Below are 21029 nucleotides of genomic sequence, written 5' to 3'. Positions count from 1 at the left end.
ATTTATATATTATCAAGAAATCTTAAGAAAGAATAAAATAAAATTCTCCCGCAGGGGCTTAGCGCAGTTGGTTCTGGGGGAGCAGATATTGCTACAAGGAGCTGGGTTCGAATCCCACTACTGGCGTGTGAGAGCTTCCATCTCTCAGGCACAAGTGTGAGGCCTTGGGAGATGTGGGTTGAAGGCCTCCTCTCTAATGGGCTGCTGTGTACCCTGATTGAACCCCCTCACAAACTGTCGGGCCGGGATGTGGGGGCGGTCAGGGGTGACCGCATCACCTTTCAATAAAATAAAATTCTAACAACAATAAAGTAACGCTTTCACCCTTTATGACAATTTTAATAATTAGTTTGATTAATTTAGAGACTTTTTTTCTATAAATCCCCAATAGTACTTTCATTGTTTTAAGTTATCTAAAAATCCACAAATGGTTTACTTAAGGGTCAAAACTATGGCTCTTTTCTTAGTTATGGCTCTTCTCATTTCCTCACAAGTTGCAGACGCTCGACAGCTCGATCGATTTCCACGTAAGCACTCCTTAATTTTCTTTCCAAATCTCCACACTGATAATCAAAATTTCTCTGGTAACTTTTTGAACTAGAATGGTGGAATCTAAAGGAATAGATATTTTGCTTACAGGCCTTGGCAATTCATCAGTAGATTAAGTCGACACTCTTTTCAATATAAAGAAGCAAAACACTTACTTGATTAATAAAAAAAACTCTTGTGAAATATTCACTTGATAAAAAGACTATTAAATAATTGTATGATATACTTCAGATAAAGAAGGTGAGAAGATGATCACAAGTTATGCAAGTATTGGATTTCCCTGCCGCAGAGGATGCTGTATTGGTCTTCGCACTAGTCTCCAGCCTCCTTCTGAAGCAGCCGGCAATTCCCAACCCTGCCAATGCTGCCGTTAGCCCAACACTCACGTTTCCAACCAACCACTTTTATTTTATGTAATTTTCAAAAAATAATTATAAAGGAAAATAAAGCTAAGTTCGAATATTTCTAAACGCTTGGATTTACCTTTCAGTGAGTGAGCTGATTTACAATTGGCCCGAATCCAAAATTGCCTGACTAACCTAAATTTTTCTTATTATTTCTTTTATCAAACATCTTGACTCCATTTTTTAATTTGAGATAAGATTTTAATGTTTGCAAAATAATTTTAATATTCTCAAACATCTAATAAGAAATCACTTATTTTAATCATTGGTGTTAAATATTTGTCCAAACATTACCTCTAGCGATCTACTTAGTGTAAGTTATAGTAGTATATTAAAACGACACTAATTTATGCAATTCGAAGGTCAAAATCTTCATTTGAGATAACACGATATAAACTTTATCAATTTATTGATAAATCAAAAAAATTTATTGATTTAATTTTATAATTTTTGAAATTAGAATATAAAATCATGGCTTTTTAATATTTATCAATTTTCTTACAATGACAAAATTGAAACTAATATAGAAAAATCAATTAGATATGAAAACAAACACTGCTGTTTTATAAAAAATATCACTATATTTTGAGTGTTAATTAAAATGTGTGAATATATATAAGAGAAATGTTCAGTTGGGCGACACTGTGTGGGCGTGAGGTGAGAGTTAATTTTAATTTTTTTTTATAATTTAATACTCCCTCCGTCTCCAAAAAATATGAATATTTAGTTCTGCACGAGTTTTAATGTTTATTGGTGAAGTAATAGAGATGAGTATATATAAAGGGTAGTTGAAGAGTGTTAGTGGAGAGTGAGCTCCACATCATTAAGATTGTAGTGTAATGGTATAAGTTGTAAATTGAATGATGTGTAGCGGTAATGTGTTGTTTAACTATTCTAAAATTATAAAGTTCATACTCCCTCCGTCCGCGAATAGGAGTCCTGGTTGGCCATTTTCATCCGTCCGCCATTAGGAGTCCCGGTTAGACATTTTATCTTGGGAGTATAAAAAATGACCCCACTTTTCCCTTAATTTAGAAGTTGTAATTAATTTTAATCCACTTTGATTGCAAAAAATAATATAAATGGGTCCCACATTCCACTATCACACACTTAAATTATTACACTCAAACTTTTCTTAAAACCCGCACCCAACTCAACTGGGACTCCTATTCGCGGACGGAGGGAGTACTTTTTAGAGACGAATAATAAGGAAATAGTTCATACTTTCCAGGGACGGGGGAAGTATACCAATTAATCTAACATAATTGAATTAATATTGAATTGAAATAAAATAATTAAAATATTGAGTGATTTTAGATTTAAATCGTGTTAAGTTTTCTGAAGTATTTAAATTGTATACACTGTAATGCTTTGAATCTACAATTATTTCTTGAAGCCAATTTTGATAAACTAATTGCTATAAATAGGATTTCATGAGTTTGTTTTCATATCCAAAAGAGCTTATACCAAGTATAAGATCGTTTCATATGATAGAAATGTAACTTTATTAAAAATTTAATATAACAAATTATTTAACATTCAATTTTAACTTGCTAGTGAATAATTTATTTATTGTTCTATTTTAAGCAAAAAGTCATAAGATCTATTAATACCAGATCTATTAGTATTAGAAATTCCATTTAATATTTATCTAGCCAAAAAAAAAAGTGAAAATGAGGTTGGATTTTAAAACTCCTTTTTGTAAAAAAATTGCTAAATTTTAGAACATTTTCAAAAAAAAAATGTGGCAACATAAACTAGTCCAGCCTACTAGTACTACACTTGCCATCATCCTTACCCATCAATTAATGACATGAATGTTGTTGTATTGTTGGATTGTATTCATTGTGTGTTCAATTGAATCTTTAGGTATTACTCCCTCCGTCCGCGAATAGGAGTCTCGTTTTTCCATTTTGGTCCGTCCACGAATAGGAGTCCCGGTTCATAATTACCATAAATGGTAAAGAGGCCCCACATTCCACCAACCCATTCCACTCACATATCATTTAAAACTAATATATATAAGTGGAACCCATATTCCACTAACTTTCTTCCACTCACTTTTCTTAACATTTCTTAAAACCCGCACCGATAAGAAATGAGACTCCTATTGTTGGACGGAGGGAGTATATGTTATATTTCTAGATATTGAATTATTATTTTTTTAATAGTGAATTATTTAAAAATTTGGATTAAAATTACAAATTAGTTTCGGTTTCAAACAAGAACCGACCAATTGATTTATGAAAAATTTACACCGATAAACTAGTCAATTGATTCGATTAGAATTGAAATCAGTCGAATAAGCAGACCTACGTGCAAGGCATTAATATTTAATTTGAAATTTTGATCTCTTTTGCAACCAACTCATAGCGCATTAATATTTAATTTAGAATTTTGATCTCTTTTGTAACCAACTTGTAACGCGCTAATAATAAATCAGAAATTTGGATAAGAAAGTGATAGGAGTACCTTGACGGAAACTTACTCTACAAGCTAGTAAATTTAGTCAATTAGCCAGGTTTAGACAATGTCACTCTACATATCTACTTTTATAGTACATACCTACAATTCCTTGTTGTGACCCAGATAAAGTAAAGACTAGTTGTGAAAGTGACCCGGATAAGGAAAAGACTAGTTGTGAAATGTGTGTGACACTGTGACCCGAATAAGGAAAAGATTTTTTATGAAATTGACCCAGATAAGGAAAAGACTAGTTGTGAAATATTCTTTTCATCCAATTAGAGCATTAACGATGGTGATCGATCCCTCTTCGGAGCCCATTTCATTTCCACATCAACACTATTTTATATTTTTCACTTTTAATTGTTAGTGTTAAATAAAATAATAAAATAACAAGAAATAAAGACTAACTTAATAAAAAAACAAATTTCATTAAAAATAAAGCATCCTACATATAAAATAATAATAGAAAAAAGAAACTAAAACATTGATAAAAAATATTGTAAACATTGTGACTAGAAAGAAGTAAAATATAGAGTGAGATAAAATGAAGTAAAAATATGGTAAACATTTCCACATCTCATGGTGAGTGGAGAAAGGCCCTTGCTCCTCAGTGGAGGCTTCTCATTGCTAATGCTCTTATGAATAATTCTTTTGTTATGAAACAAATTTATTGAAAAGTTAATAAAATATAATAACAAAAAAATAATTAAAATATTATAAATTAAAATTAAATAAATAAGCGAGAGTAAACGTAAGAGACAAATAAAAAGATAAAAAGTTGTAGATCATATGCCAAAACTGGAAGGAAAAAAAAAAAAAGAAATACTCCATCTGTCCCACTATAGGAATTTTAGTTTACCACTTTTGGATATCCCACTTTAAGAGTCCCAGTTGAAATATTTCATAAATGGTAATAAGCCTCATATTTCACTAACCTTTTTCCACTCAGATTTTATTACAAAACTAATTAATATGTAAAATTAGGACTCACATTTCACTATCTTTTTTCACCATATTTCTTAAAACACGTGGCGAACTCAAATGAGACTCCTTATGTGGGATGGAAGGAGGGAGTAGTTTTTATTAGTGAATCAAAAAAAAATGTGACGTGGGTCGCACTACAAAAAACTTATCTTTTTGGGACACAAAAATTGACACACAATTACTAGAGTTTGGAAATTATTAAAGATAACCATAATTTATGACAAAAAAGAAAGCATCCTTAAGTTGAGGACAAATTATCTTAATCTTTTGTTTTTTAGAATGTGTCCCCTAATTTTAGCTGGGACACGCACTAACAATAAAGATATTTTATAAAGCGTTGGTGATATAATTAGACACACAAATTAACATCATTAATAGTATTAATTAAAAAGTGTCCGTATCTATATTTTTTAAAAAAACAATGTATAGAGAATAATAAAGTTCATCTACCATTACAAAGTTGTATTTTGACTAGGGTTCACTCTGATTTAGTTCCGGGTCCTTAGGGTTGGAATGTTTTAAAAAATAAAGTTTATGATTTTTGGTTATAATTATTTAGCTTGTAAGATAAAACTATATTGCATTTTCTCAAATTAAAATATTTAACTTTGGATTGATAAAGAAATATGTGTCAAAATAACTGCTCCTTCAGTCCAAAACAATGTCAAGATTTCCCTTTTTTATTCCAGAAAAATGTCAAATTATTTCTTTTTTAATAATAAATCATTAGCAATATATAGGATTATATTTTTCATTCTTCGTTAATATTTACATTAATTACATTTTGCTCTTCTGACTAATACATTGATATGCATTTTTTTTCTCTACTCAAACTGTCGAACACATTAAACATCATCTAAAAAAATATCATATGTCACCTAACAAAGTGTGCCATCTTTTGTGGGAATGAGAAAAACAATGCTGCTTCCGCTCTACTTTAAGTGGATCATTTCTATTCCAGCATAGGATTTTATATGAGTTAAGTGGAGAATTAAGTAAGATAATGTTTCTATTTTTGTAAATGTGTCATGGGACATCCCGAAAAAGAAAATGGTTCATTTAAAGTGGCATAGAGAAAGTAGTACATTACATTGTGAGAAGTAATGATTAAGACAAATATTAACATCAATAATTAATTTCTTTAATTTATATGACAATTTTTTTATTAAATGTCGGAGAAAATCAAACTCATTGTGCCATCTTTTGTGGGATGGAAGAAAACAGTAGTACATTCATATTGTGAGAAGTAATGAATAAGACACATATTAACATCAATAATTAATTTCTTTAATTTATATGAAAATTTTATTATTAAACGTTGGTGAAAATCAAAGTCATTGTGCCATCTTTTGTGGGAAGGAAAAAAACAGTAATACATTCACAGTGTGAGAAGTAATGAATAAGACAAATATTAACATCAATAATTAATTTCTTTAATTTATATGACAATTTTTTTTTATTAAATGTTGGAGAAAATTAAAGTCATTGTGCCATCTTTTGTGGGAAGGAAGAAAATAGTAGTACATTCACATTGTGAGAAGTAATGAATAAGACACATATTAACATCAATAATTAATTTCTTTAATTTATATGACAAATTTTTTTTATTAAATGTTAGAGAAAATCAAAGTCATTGTGCCATCTTTTGTGGGAAGGAAGAAAACAGTAATACATTCACAATGTGAGAAGTAATGAATAAGACACATATTAACATCAATAACTAATTTCTTTAATTTATATGACAAAAGTTTTTTATTAAACGTTGGAGAAAATCAAAGTCATTGTGCCATCTTTTAGAAAGGAAGGAAGAAAACAATAGTACATTCACATTGTGAGAAGTAATGAATAAGACACATATTAACATCAATAATTAATTTCTTTAATTTATATGACAAACTTTTTGTTAAACATTGGAGAAAATCAAAGTCATTGTACCATCTTTTATGAGAAGGAACATTAGTACATTCACATTGTGAGAAGTAATGAATAAGAGACATATTAACATCAATAATTACTTTCTTTAATTTATATGACAATTTTTTTTTATTAAACGTTGGAGAAAATCAAAGTTATTGCTCTAACCATAAAATTTGATACTATCAAATCAAGAAGGAAGTCGATATGTTTGACTAAAAATACAAAGAGAATTATCTCCGGTGATCAAATGAAAATTCTAAATATTGTACAAATTCAAAACTATGATCTGGACCATTGAAAAATATCAATAGATCACAAAAAAGCATCAATAGGAAAGTGTCAACAGAATTTTAACGGTAGTCAATGATTGATGTTGTGTTGATATTGTGTTGATATTGAGTTGACTTAAAATCTTGAAATTTTACACTGTGTTAATATTGTATTGAAACTGTGTTGAAGTTGTGTTGAGGAGTTTTGAGTTTGTATAATATATAAGTTTGCATTTTTTCACTACCCTATCTTCCAATCCATTCAATTTTCATGTCGGCTCTCTGGCTATTTTCTATTCGACGTCATATTAAATTGAAGGTCGCGAAATCACGGACTTTACTTTCCTACTTTCATTGTTTTATACTATTCCTTCTAGCCCATAAAAATATGCACTCTTTCTTTTTTAGTTCATTCTATAAGAATATAGTATACTTTTTAATTTTAAAATATCTTTTCTCTCAAATAAGACGTGACTCATTATCCTCTAACAATATTTTAATTTTTATTTCTCCATACCTCTCTCTTACTTTACAAATTTTACATTAAAATTTGTGTTGAACCCAGAGAGTATATTCTTTGGGAACGAAGAGAGCAATGCTTTTCTTCAACTTTAATATTTGTTTATTATTTGAAGTTCATAGTATTTGATAATTACAATGATTATTATTGGGGTTAGTTTACCAAAGGTTACTAAACTATAGTGTCCGTATCAATAAAGATAATAAACAAATTTTTTATAAAAATGAATATTAAACTTTAATTATATATCTATCAAATAAGATATTAGCTCTTTTCTTACCTTAATAAATAGGTTTAAAAATAATTGATAATAAACAAATTTTTTATAAAAATGAATATTAAACTTTAATTATATATCTATCAAATAAGATATTAGCTCTTTTCTTACCTTAATAAATAGGTTTAAAAATAATTTGATTATATAATTGATCTCAAACAAATAATTATAATACTGTTATTTTAATTTACTACATATTGTCGATAAAATATTTTTAAATTTTCTATGAAAATATAATAGAGAATTGAAATGTTACAAGAATCAAATATTTAAATAATACCTTAAAAATAAATATTGATTTTCCTACGCATGAAATCTTTAAATAGCGAGAAATCATACCTATACATGTACGTACTTATAAGATTTTCTGTTACCCCCTGTCCCAGAAAGATTGTCTCATTTCCTTTTTCACACTCGTTTTGTAAAAATAATACTCCCTCCGTCCCGGAGTATTAGACTCACTTCTTTTGGGCACATGATTTAAGGAATTGATATTTAAATAGTTAAAGTGGAGAGAGTAAAGTATGAGAGAGGGAAGAAGTAGGGGAGAGAAGAGAGAAAAAAATAGGTGGAGAATAAAATAAGATAGATGCTTTTTGCTGAAAAAGGAAACGAGTCTAATATGTTGGGACATCCCAAAAAGGAAAGTTGGTCTAATACCTTGGGACGGAGGGAGTAATAAATAGTTAAAGGAGAGAGAGAGTAAAGTAAAAGAGAGAATAACGTAGATAATAATCTTACCTATATTATTTTTTCTCTTATTTTACTCTCTTTCAACTTTGCCTATTTATTATTATTTTTGCAAAACGAGTGCGAAAAATAAACTGGGACAATCTTTCTGTGATGGAGGGAGTATTAAAACTAATAAAAATATTATAATTATATGAAGATATATAGCTAGCTTATAAGAGCCATCTTTTGCAAAGTAGAATGAATAAAATCATACACTTAATTTTTCTGGAAATATGAACATGGACATGATTTTAGACAATCTTGACTTTTTCTTATGCCACAAATAATGCTCTTTCTCACAAAAACAATAAGCTTTGCAACGTAATCTTTTTCCATAATCATATGAAATCAACATGAGTTATGCTTTACCACGTGAACTAATACTTTAAGTGAGTCCCACATTCCACTCACTTTCTCCCTACACTTTTCTTCACAGAGTCAAACAATTTCATAAAACTCGAGTCAAAATGGCTCTTTATACGGTGCACATATGGAGTATTTAAAATTTATGGGACTTCATGCCTTCCTTGGCTCCATTTTCGTCCCTCCACCCACAACATGACTCCGTGTTGATCCCGACCCATTGGGACTACCAACTGACACCAATATTATAAATATGTATTTAATTTTGAACACTAAACCCAATCTTTTAACCTCTCATTGGCTTTCATGGCAATCATGATGACAATTCTTCATTCTATAGCACTCTTCTTCTTGTTCTTCAATACCCCTCCACTTGTAACATGTTCCAGCAACCAAACTGACCAACTTTCTTTACTAGCCATCAAATCCAGCCTCCAAGATCCACAAGGAGCTCTCTCTTCATGGAACCAAACACTCCCCTTCTGCAGCTGGAGAGGCATCCAATGCCGCGACAACAGAGTCGTCACCTTAACCTTGCCCTCTCTAGGCCTCGTCGGAAGCCTCTCCCCGCACATAGGTAACCTCTCTCTTCTCACCAACATCACCCTCGCTAACAACTTTTTCGGAGGCACAATTCCTGTAGAAATCACTCTGTTAGGCAGGCTTCAGTTTCTAGATTTTAGCAACAACTCTTTCATGGGTGAATTACCCAAAAATTTGTCCCAATGCATCAACCTTGTGCAGTTTGCCTTCTACATTAATCACCTTTCCGGAACCATTCCTAATGAACTAGGTTTCTTGCCCAAACTTGAAGCTATATTATTTTCAAGTAACCGATTTTCCGGGGTCATCCCTTCATCCGTTGGTAACATAACAACCCTCCAAGAGCTGTCTTTAGGAGCGTGCCGATTGACTGGAGAGATTCCCGAGTCACTCGGCCGCCTCGGCCTCCTCACTTTTCTTCAATTGAGTCAAAATAATTTCACTGGTACTATTCCTCATGCTCTGTTTAATCTAACTAATATTTATTATTTTGATGTTTCTGTTAATAGTCTTCATGGAGTTATTCCTTCTACTATTGGTGACACACTTCCTAATCTTGCTTTTCTTTTTCTTGCACAAAACCAATTTAGTGGGCCAATTCCTAACTCCATTTCAAATGCTTCATTGATTGTATGGATCATCTTGTCCATTAATCAATTTAGTGGACCTGTACCAAATCTTGAGAGGCTTACTTTGATTGAAGAGTTCTTATTGGATTCGAACTTGATTGAAGATGATATGAGCTTCATTTCATCATTGACAAATTCGACCAATTTAGAAAGTTTTGATGTTAGTAAGAACATGTTGATTGGTTCTTTGCCGGAATCCTTAGCCAATTTGTCTGTTGTTGTCAATTTCTTTGATATACACAAGAATCAGATACATGGAAACATTCCTTTAGGAATCGGAAACCTTGTCAATCTTGGTACAGTTGATCTGTCTCACAATCTTCTTGATGGCCAAATTCCCATGTCAATGTCAAAGCTCTCGAACTTGCGTAGCCTTTTTATGGGAAGAAACAGATTCGATGGCGAACTGCCATCACTCTTTGGAAACATGACTCTTTTGAGTGAATTCCAGTTAGAAGGGAATGATCTTTCTGGAAATTTGCCTTCCAATCTTGGCAACTTGTCCAACTTGCTAGAGTTAGACCTCTCTGAAAATAACTTCACTGGATTGATCCCTCAAGAAATCATGAGACTTTCGTCTGTTTCCATTGTGCTAAATCTGTCTCACAATGCCTTTGAGGGTTCTATTCCAAGTGAAGTTGGTTCTTTGAGAAACCTCGCGGCTTTGGACTTGTCTAGCAACAGACTGTCTGGAGTGATTCCCACCTCTTTGAGCAGTTGCGTGAGCTTGGAACGCCTCTACCTCGATGAGAATCTTCTTCAAGGTGAGATTCCTGCAGGAATGAGCACTTTGATGGGCTTGCTAGAGTTGGATCTTTCGCGGAACAATCTATCTGGATCAATTCCCTCGTTTTTGGGGAATTTGAAGCTTGAGAAGCTGAACTTGTCCTTCAATAAGCTACAAGGAGAAGTTCCATCTAGAGGAGTTTTTACGAACTTAAGTTCGATATCTCTTGATGGAAACCAAGGTTTTTGTGGTGGAATTGAAGAGTTGAAGTTCCCTACTTGCAAGGGAGTCAAATCCTCCAAGGCAAAACTGTCTACGTTGTGGAAGATCTTGATCCCTATAATGGTTATTGGAGGATTGTGTATTGTGATTCTAGTATTTCTCAAGTGCAAGAAAACAGAAGAAAATCCTCGACCCGTTGTTTCATCGGAGGATGCTTTTGGTGGCCAACTATTGAGGCTTTCTTATGCAGATCTCCTCAAAGCAACAAATGGATTCTCTGAGAGTAACGTGGTTGGTTTTGGGAGATTCGGGTCCGTTTACAAAGTTGTGCTCGATGATGAGAAAGACATAGTTGTAGCAGTCAAAGTGCTTAATCTTGATGTCAGAGGGGCCTCAAAGACATTCATGGCAGAGTGCAGATCATTGGGAGGCATAAGACATAGGAATTTGGTGAAACTTGTAAGTGTTTGTGATAGTGTTGACTTCAAAGGCAATGATTTCAAAGCATTGGTGTATGAATTCAAAGTCAATGGGAGTCTAGACAAATGGCTTCACAACAATGATGAAGAAAATGGTGAAGATTTGAAGAGTCTTAGCATAATCCAAAGGCTTAACATTGCCTTAGATATTGCTCATGGGATTAAATACCTTCACTTTGGTAGTGACTCATCCATCATCCATGGTGATTTGAAGCCGAGCAACGTTCTCTTAGATCATGACATGGTTGCTTGTGTTGGGGATTTCGGATTAGCTAAGATTGCCTCAAACATACTTTCATCGTCATATGAAAGCAACACGAGTTCCTTTGGGATCAAGGGTACCTTAGGCTATCTCCCTCCAGGTATATTCTTGAATTATATATTCCGAATTTACTCAATGATGACTTTTTAGCCTGAATCTAACTCTTTTTCTTGTAAATTTTGTGTAGAATATGGCACGTTTGGCTCGATTTCTATGCAAGGGGATGTGTATAGCTTCGGGATCATCCTTCTAGAGATGTTCATAAATAAAAGACCAACAAATGATTTGTTTGGTGGTGAGGTAAATCTCCATAGATATGTGAGCTCTGCTTTACCACATGGATTAATGGATATTATTGATCCACTATTAGAGATGGGAGGTTTTAAAATGGAGTTTATTGGGCGTATTTTGAATATCGGTGTGTCATGCTCAAAGGAGAATCCAAGAGATAGAATGCCAATTACTCTTGTTGAAAATGAGTTGGCTGACATTCTAGCTCAACTACAACCTTTTTCTTTGGATGTATGAACTAAATTACCTAGTTTTTTTCTTTTTTATGTCTTGTTTAACTTGTATATATTTACCTTTATGGTGTTAGTATGCTGCTTTTATATTACAATGATTTTCAATAGAGCTTTATAATGATTTTGGATATAACATTCCTTTTTGTTCATATGGTAATTTCGTTACCTTTTTTTTTTTGTTATTGTTTCTGTTTTAAGTTGGTTATATGTATTGTATCACTATTGCCCGTCATTTTCTTTAATCGTTTTGTAGCAAATAAAAACATTGATTTGTTTTTAAATTAGCCCTCTTTGCTGAATTCAGTTCCTCTGTCACAACATTTATATTGTTTTTTTAAACAGATTGATAGTAAGTCGCAATCAATCATGTTTAATAGTTTGCTTGGAACATAAGCAGAAGTAGTAGCTAGAACCTTCTAAAACACACATATGAAATCAGCTTCATATAAATGTTATCAAATGAATAAAATTAGGAGTCTCTGCTTCGGCAAAATGAAACACAACCTAAAATCAAGGTCTATAACAATAGACCAATCCAATCTAATAAATATTAATTATAATAAATATGCTATTAATAATGTTATTATCAAATTTTTCGTCACACAAACTTATGATTTGTGTTTAATCGCACATTTGTATAAATAATGAATCAATTTCAATATTCTAATTACTATTATTCTCTAAATTTGAATTAAATATATTTATATTTCGGCCCATGGAAGTAAGACTATATTTCTTTTGTCCGTCCCATAGAATTAATTTATATTTATTTATGATAATCTTTTTCTCCTATTTTATTTTATTAGTATGGGTCTTACCATCCACTAGACAATTTCAACTACTTTTCTCCTCATCTTGTCCGATTTTCCTAAAATGCCAACTTAATTACTAAAAACTCATTTTAATATTCTTAACATTCACACTTATTTTAACTCCTCCAGATTATACTTCCTACGTCCCTGATTAATTGTCACTCTTTGACCGGGCACGAGCTAGTTTTATGAAATGTAAAGAAAAGTTGGTTGAAATGAATGTAGGGATCAAATCACTCGAGATTCACTAATTACTGAATTTATCTGAAATGGCTACTCTCAGAATTACAAGCCAAGATATTATGAGTATTACCAAACTATAATCTATCGATGCTACAAGATACAAAGGAAACCCTAACACTAATCAGAACCCTTGACCGGTTCGTATTCCATAGCTAATCCTTCAATCTTGACCTACACACTCAAGTAGAATAGTTAGTAACACAAGAGATCAGATCCTAGAGGATCTGTAACAAGAAAGTAATCTGGAAACACAAGTAATAAACCGAGGGACTTTGGCTCAGGGTGCACACGCAACTTCACAAGGGCCAGAGACATCCACCGTCTGCACCGCGAGTCACAAGGGAGCACCGTGAGACTGAACAACCCCCAAACCCTAGGGATTAACCGATTACTACTTCACAGAAGCGATTCACGACAGAAATCACAAGGACTCGTCTCAATCACCAACAATACCGCCAGAACCTAACCAATTGTTTCTAACACACCAAGATCTTCTCAAATCTTCACCGAATGCACAAGATCAGAACTCAACCGTTTGATCACCAACAGATCCACCACATCAACACAACGTTGAAAAAGGATCTCACTCTTCCTCACACAACTAGAGAAGGAATGATCGGAGAAGATGACCGGAGAAGAGAGAGAGAGAGAGAGCAATCGCTGGAGAGAAGGCAGAGAAGAGAGAGAGTTCTAGAATTCAGAATGAGAGGCGGAAGAGAGAGAGAGTTCTAGTTTATCACTCACCACAAACACACCCTAGATCCAACGGCCTCCATTCATGATCCAGGTGATGCTGCTACGTGGCAGCCATCGGTTAATCCTATGTAAGTTTTGGGCCACAACACATTGGGCCTCAACAGATAAAATCTGGGCTCCGAATTAATTAAGCCCACAATTAATACCCCAAGCCCAATTCACAATTGGTCCATATATCTCACAATGAAGTGTGACAATTATTGAAGGACTGACCGAAATGGAAAAGAGTGACAATTAATTGGGAACGAAGAGAGTATAATATTTTGCTTCTTCAAAGTTGATGAACAAAGTGTATCATCTTGAATGAGACGGGGGAGTACTTCGTTACAAAGTCGATGAAATTATCTAAAACATCGTGAAATAAATATTAAAGAATATTCCAGTCACTATGTAGTAAGAAGAACCAAGAAAAGAACACTTTAAAGATGAAATGAGAGATAAAATGGATAAATTCGAATTTATTAAAAAGTTAATGGAATTATCTACAACAATTTGGATATAACTTCATATATTACAAAGTTGATGAAATTATCCACAAGCATCATGAAATAAATATTAAAGAATATTCACGTCACTATGTAGTAAGAAGAAATAAGAAAAAAAGAATTTAAAGGTGAAATGAGAGATAAAATGGATAAGTTTGAATCTATTAAATAGTTAATGGAATTATCTACAACAATTAGGATATAAGTATTTAAGAATATTCTAGATACTATGTAACAAGTATATAAAGACTTTCATTTCACTCCCTCACACACAAAAGATATATTTATCGTTGTGCTTATTTGAAGGTGAATTCGTCAGGTCTTATACAATTGTAAACCCGAGGTAATGAATTTATATTGCAGGTGTAAAATCTTGAATTAGAGTTGTAGGATCTAGAAGGATCGAAAATACTGATGATTAATTTATAGACAGTTGATATTATCTAGTTAAAATGGTTTAAATTATAGACAGTTGATATTATCTAGTTAAAATGGTTATTCACTTATAGAATATGTTACTTCTATATATGATAATATGATTGAATATGGAATATGACAGAAAAATCTGCATAAATGCGTAGCTATAAATAGATACTATATAACTCTAACTCTGCAATTTCACAGCAAAATCAAGAGAGAGAGAGAGAGATGGCTATCTTAAGCTGCTTGAGTGATGTGAGGCCTCCGATGACCATTCATCAGCCAAGCATTTGGGCTGATACTTTCACTAACTTTTCTTTTGACGAAAAGGTGTGTGTGTTTTTTGTATAATTAAAATTTATGAACTAATTCATTTTACTTAAAAAAGTGTGTACGTATGTCTTGAGCAGAAACAACAAAAGTATGCAGATGCAATCGAAGAATTGAAGGAAGAAGCAAGAGACATGTTAATGGCTGCAACAGCTCCTCTCAACCAATTGATATTAATCGACACAATCGAGCGGCTAGGATTGGCCTATCTTTTTGAGACCGAAATCGAACACAAACTCCAACAAATCACACACGACGACGACCTTCTTCACCACTCCGATTTATTCACTACATCACTTGGATTTCACTTGCTCAGGCAACACCGCCACCACATTTCTTGCGGTATAATCTATATTATAGTATATATATTTAATTATCGAATTTAATTTTTTGAATGAATTAAACAGATGTTTTCAACAAGTTTGTTAACAAGGATGGTATGTTCGAAGAAGGCGACGTTGAAGGAATGCTAAGCTTGTATGATGCAGCTCATGTTCGATTTAACGATGAGAACATGCTAAAAGAGGCTGCCGATTTTACAAGGCATTACTTGAGTAGTCGCGAAGCAGAGTTAGAGTCTCACCTTAAAGATAGAGTGAAGCGGGCTTTGAAGCGCCCGCTTCATAGAGATATTCCCATCGTCTACGCACGAATTTTCATCTCTATATATGAAAAAGATCCCTCAAGAAATGAACTTCTTCTCAAACTAGCAAAACTCAACTTCAACTTTTTGCAGAATATATACAGGAAAGAACTCTCCCAAGTCACCAGGTAACAACCATGAAGCTAAAATAATATTTTTATAATCACAATAATGCATTATTATGTATATTAAGCTATTAAACTATTTTTTTTGGTGAGTAAAGGTGGTGGAACAAGTATGATCTAATGTCAAAAATACCATACACAAGAGATAGGGTGGTGGAGGCTTATGCTTGGGGTGTAGGATACCACTATGAGCCTCAATACTCTTATGTTCGAATGGGAATTGCCAAAATCATACTGTTTATTGGAGTTTTGGATGACACATATGATAATTATGCCACAATTAATGAAGCTCAACTTTTCACTCAAATCTTGGACAGGTATGTTTGGCTTTCATAATCAAATCAAAATGACATTGCATTTGAGATATTTTTTTTAAGTGTTGAGACTTGAGAGAAAGTATGGGAGCAAATTGTCCATAATGTGAAAAGTTTGCTCAATTGAATTTTTTCTGTAAATGTGTCAGAGTACGAAAGATTGAATTATGTAGCCGATTAAGGTTAACTGGATTAATGACTAGCTCTATTGAACCTTGGTGTTTGGAAGTCAACTCCTTTTGAGTTGACTATTAGAGCTAGGTCGACCAACCTAGCTTTAATAGTCAACTCAAAAGTAATTGCATCGTGATTAGTGCGACAGTGCGCAATAAAGTTAGTGTGTTATACCTAATCTAAATATTGAATCGTGATTAGTGCAGTAGTGCGCAATGAAGTTCGTATGTAGTAACTAATCCAAATATTGCATCGTGATTAGTGCACGCATGTGCACTCAAAGTGCATTGAACTTCGTGTTTTTTCAGGAGACAGGACCGAAATGAGAATAGTTTCTATTCTTTAAGGAATGGTGGTATAGTATGTTGTTCACTTTTGCCACATTTTGGTGCCTATAATAATTATAGCAAAAGCACTAATTAATAGGGTATTGAATTTTGCAGTTGGACTACAAATGAAGTTGATCGACTCCCACAATACATGAGAATTGTTTATCAATTCATTTTAAGTGTATATGAGGAATATGAATTTGATGCAACGCAATTTGGGAAAAGGTTTGCAGCTCCTTATTTCAAAGAAATGGTAACTGCTATTTCTCACTTCTCATACTATGTGATTCCAACTTTTTATCTATTACTAGTCACCTTTTAATTTCTGATGATTACCTCAAATCTCGCACATTCAAATAATTGATAAATAATTTTAGGGATAATTATTATATAAGTCATAACTCTCAGTTGACTTTTTTGTCAATATTGTAACTTTCAAACTAGAAAATAAAATTATAAATTTTTATTATTATTTTGCAATCATCTCGCAATGATCAAAATTGAAATAAATAGACAAAATCAAATATGATCAAATATGATGTGACTATAAAATGATGTTGTTTGGACAAAACATCGTTATTGTATTTTGAGTATTAATTAAAGTGATGTTGTTTGTTGTCACGCCATATAATATGATTTTGTCATATTAGCTACGCTTTGAGTTTTGAGTCTTTTGACCATTAACGTGAGACAGTTGCAAAAAATTAAAAAATAACTAGTAGTACTACGTACTCCCTCCGTTCCATAGTAATGGAGACGGTTTGTTCGGCACGGAGATTAAGAAAAATTGTGTTAGGTGAGTTATTTAAAGGGAAAATAAAGTGGAAAATGAAAAAGATAGAGAGACGAAGATAGAAAAAAGTAAGATAGAGTAAAATAGGTGTGGAAAAATGTGTTGACTTTTACTAAAAAGGGAAATGACTCAATTACTATGGAATGTACCAAAATGGCAAAATGACTCTATTACTATGGAACGAAGGGAGTATGATTACATTTCAGTTTCAAAAACTATGAGATTGTCATTTTGTCAAATTATATTTGATCATTTAGGTGCAACGTCTTGGGAGGGCTTACAATCAAGAGTTAAAGTGGATTATGGGAAGACAATTGCCTTCATTCCAAGACTATCTTGAAAACTCTGAGATAACAAGCGTCGTTTATATCATGTTTGCTGCTATTATTCCTGGATTCAAATCTCTCACCCAAGAAACTATTGATTGGATAAGAAGTATGCCCAAACTTGCAAAACCAACTAGTAGAATCGGTCGATACTATGATGACATCGGCACTCATGAAGTAAGTTTTACGTTGATTTCGTTTGATTTTATTGATGTTTTGTTTCGATATATTGCTCTCAATCTTTTTAGCTTAGGCATTTTGTTAGCATAAAAAATCCATGTAATAACTTTTGCTTCCAATAGTTTTAATATGTTTACAACACATTAATAACATTAGAAAATACTAAATTTTAATCATTTTCTTAATTTTCTAAAATTGTTACTGTTTTTTAGTTAGTTAAATTTGAGAATCATGAATTAATTGTTGTTTTAAAATTGCTAATGTCTTGTTCGCTTCTAGCGTGAAATGTCTGGCTCATGTATTCGACGTTTTCTAACGTGTCATGTTTGTGCATTTGAAGCGTGAGAGTAAAGGAGGGCAAATGCTGACTGTGATGGATTGCTACATGCAAGAATATGGGGTGACAAGGCAAGAGGCAGTGTCTAAATTTGTTGAACTGATTGAAGAAACATGGTATGATTTAAACAAGGATTGGGTGGAGACCACGTTTGTGCCTAGAGAAATCGCCATTCAGTTTATCAACTATGCTCGAAATAGTGAAGCAAATTACAATAGAAATAGTGCAGACGGTTATAGCGATCCTCATGTTGTCAAGGAAGATGTTGTTGCTCTCTTTATTAATTCAATAGTCATTTAATTTGTACCATAAAATCAAATGTTTGTTAAATTAAAAACAGTTGTGTCGATGGATTAATAATCAAGCATAGAGTTGAGCATCTCCAATGGAGGCTAGCGGATAGGCTAGCCGATCGCGAGCACTAGCTGATCCGCTGGCCGATCCGCTAGCCTCCATTGCGGCAATTTAGGCTAGCCGATCGGCGAGCTCTAGCCAATTTGCGGGCGCTAGCCGATCCGCTGGCCGATCTGCTAGCCTCCATTGCGGGCTCAATTTCGGCTAGCCGATTGCATTTTTTTTATTTATTGCATTTTTTTGATGTATTTTTTATGCATTTTTTTATTGCATTTTTTAATATATGTTTTTTAATTATGTAATTTTTTTAGGATGTACCTTTTCCGTATCTGTGTCGTAAATTTAATTCCGTATTTTGCGTGATTGTAATTTATTTATTTTTTATAATGTAATTTTTTTTAATTAATGTACTTTTTTTATTTAAATGAAATTAATGAATTTTCCCGTATATGTCTCGTAAATTTAATTCCGTAATTTGTCATAAATTTAATTCCGTAAATTGAATTATTTTTATTGCGGCTAGCCTGTGGCTAGCCTATTTGCTTAAAATGATGATGTGGCAGGTGGAATTTTAGTGCTGATAATGTGGCAGGTGAAATTTTATTGCTCATGATGTGGCAGAGAGAGAGAGTGGCCAGCCTGTGGCTAGCCTATCTCCATTGGAGATGCTATAACGCATTTTCTCGGAAGGCGTTAATTTATAGCAAATCAAAGTGGAAATTGTTATAAGATTGAGATGGGAGTGGTTTGTGAGAAATTTCCTTGCAAGTGTTAATAAAATAAAAATGATGAATTTGTAAATGTCCACGTTAATGAATGGTTGTTGTGGGAACAATAAATATACTAGATTGCTTTGTTATATAACTTGATAAATTCAGTCCGGATAAAGAATAGACTTTGAGCGAAATAATAAAATAAGCACTTCATCTACAGTTACAAATATGTACTCTCCCTCCGCGAAATAATATACTTAGTTTGCCATTTTAGTATGTCCGTTAAATAGACTTTACCTACACTTTCGTAAATAATACTCGTAATATTACATTCTATTATAAAATTAATATATAAAATGGATCAAACGTCACTATATTTTTCTACAGAAAATCAAATAATTTCTAAAAAATTTTACTGAGTCAAAATGAGACTTTAAATCGCGGATGGAGGGAGTAAGTCTAGTTTTCTTGATATGGTTAACGGCAGCATCGGCAATATAAGCTCTGTGTACCACAGCAACCATAGGGACAGTCGTATCCATCTTGATCTATCTCTGCATTTTCCTTTGCTGATCATAAAACCAACATAATTAAATTAAATTAATTCACAGTTAATAGTGTTCAGAATAATCATAATTATAATCTGAATCCTATATATCATTAGTGTGAGAGTCTAAAGTGAAACTAATCAAATTTAAAAATAATTTTAGATTTTTAGTTACTAGTCAACTCATTCATACTAATATTTGATTCTTTTAACATGTTTTCATGATTTTTTATTAATATCTCCATATTTTCCCGATGATATGGTATAATTAACTAATTGATTTTAAAATAAACTGGCAGGATAAATATAATTTAAATTCATATATCAGTAAGTAAATGTATAAATAAATTTGGAAAGATAGAAAATTGTAACATCACTTACATGCTACTTTATGGGACGTCTCAACCAGTTCTCTAGAATCTGCAACCTCTGAGGAAATGAGAAGCATGATAACTAACAATAGAGCTATGGTTACATTTCTTTTGGAAACCATTTTCTTCTCTGTATGTTTTGATTTTGTATGAGAATTTTCTCATTTTCCACTCGATATTTATAGACAAATTCTTCATGCAATGGACGAAAAAATCAAATTGGTTTTGCTATGATTTTTCAAAGAGTACATTATATCAATATGAAATGTGTACTTTTCTAATTTATTTTTCACATGTAATTACAATTTCCAATGGTAATAGTTTAGTCAATTAATGTATATATATTTGGTATTATTTTAATATAAAATAGGAATATCAATAATATTTTTAGTAAAAAAACTTCCTATGAATAACTTAGAACCATCATTATTTATATAAACTATATATACGATAATGAAAGCTTTTTCTAGAATAATGCAAGGTTATTTCGTAATACAACTTCTTTATATTTATTTTAACACGCTTTCTGTATACTACATTACTGGGTCTCATTTCATGATCGAAAATTCGAAACAATGTCTTGACTTTTTCTTGTTTGACTACCTTTTCTTGTTTGACAAGTACTTTTCTCCTCAAAGATGATTTGTTTTCTTTTTGATTTGTTCCGATCAACGTGATTAATATTAAAAAAGTAAATACATATTTATCTTTTATTCCCTCTCTCTTATATTATTTTTTCTTCACTTAATACACAAAATAAAATTATATAAAATCACGTGTGTGGATTCAACTTAAACTTACAAAATAACTAATAATATACATTAAAAACTTGGCAAACTGGTATGTCATTATTTAACATTTAACGAGTATCTTTCTTAATCTTGTGTGTAGGGATGTCAATTCAATCCGA

At 32.4% G+C, this 21029-nt stretch overlaps 2 protein-coding genes and 2 long non-coding RNA genes across 5 annotated transcripts; 3 read left to right on the top strand and 1 right to left on the bottom strand.

Moving 5' to 3' along the window:
- The first annotated feature begins 406 nt into the window (after positions 1 to 406).
- On the top strand, positions 407 to 1019 carry LOC125219205 (uncharacterized). The gene is made up of 2 exons (XR_007176087.2): positions 407 to 527; positions 781 to 1019. It is a non-coding gene; the product is annotated as an uncharacterized LOC125219205 (long non-coding RNA).
- A 7669-nt stretch (positions 1020 to 8688) lies between these two features.
- Positions 8689 to 12002, top strand: LOC125221464 (uncharacterized). The gene is made up of 2 exons (XM_048123584.2): positions 8689 to 11443; positions 11531 to 12002. Exons 1-2 carry the CDS (start codon positions 8788 to 8790, stop codon positions 11869 to 11871), a joined length of 2997 nt encoding a protein of 998 aa, XP_047979541.2. The 5' UTR covers positions 8689 to 8787; the 3' UTR covers positions 11872 to 12002.
- A 2769-nt stretch (positions 12003 to 14771) lies between these two features.
- Positions 14772 to 18434, top strand: LOC125185496 (cis-muuroladiene synthase-like). 2 transcript variants are annotated; one of them, XM_048082026.2, is made up of 7 exons: positions 14772 to 14913; positions 14994 to 15255; positions 15321 to 15684; positions 15780 to 15998; positions 16613 to 16751; positions 17549 to 17794; positions 18138 to 18434. In XM_048082026.2, the coding sequence occupies exons 1-7, from the start codon at positions 14812 to 14814 to the stop codon at positions 18432 to 18434; spliced, it is 1629 nt and encodes a 542-aa protein (XP_047937983.2). In that variant the 5' UTR covers positions 14772 to 14811. The 2 variants fall into 2 exon arrangements, with proteins under 2 accessions (XP_047937983.2, XP_088919469.1); XM_089063343.1 differs by having other exon boundaries at positions 14991 to 15255.
- Positions 18435 to 19450: 1016 nt separating this feature from the next.
- LOC125218880 (uncharacterized) lies at positions 19451 to 20261 on the bottom strand. The gene is made up of 2 exons (XR_007176042.2): positions 20130 to 20261; positions 19451 to 19770 (listed from the first exon to the last, which is right to left on the bottom strand). It is a non-coding gene; the product is annotated as an uncharacterized LOC125218880 (long non-coding RNA).
- Positions 20262 to 21029: the final 768 nt, after the last annotated feature.

The sequence above is a fragment of the Salvia hispanica genome, chromosome 1 (assembly GCF_029641045.1).
Source record: "Salvia hispanica isolate PSC_SH4W2 chromosome 1, Shi_PSC_v1, whole genome shotgun sequence".
Classification (NCBI taxonomy): Eukaryota; Viridiplantae; Streptophyta; class Magnoliopsida; order Lamiales; family Lamiaceae; genus Salvia; species Salvia hispanica.
The sequence above is the reverse complement of the archived record's forward strand: the minus strand, read 5'-3'. Positions and strand labels throughout refer to the sequence as shown.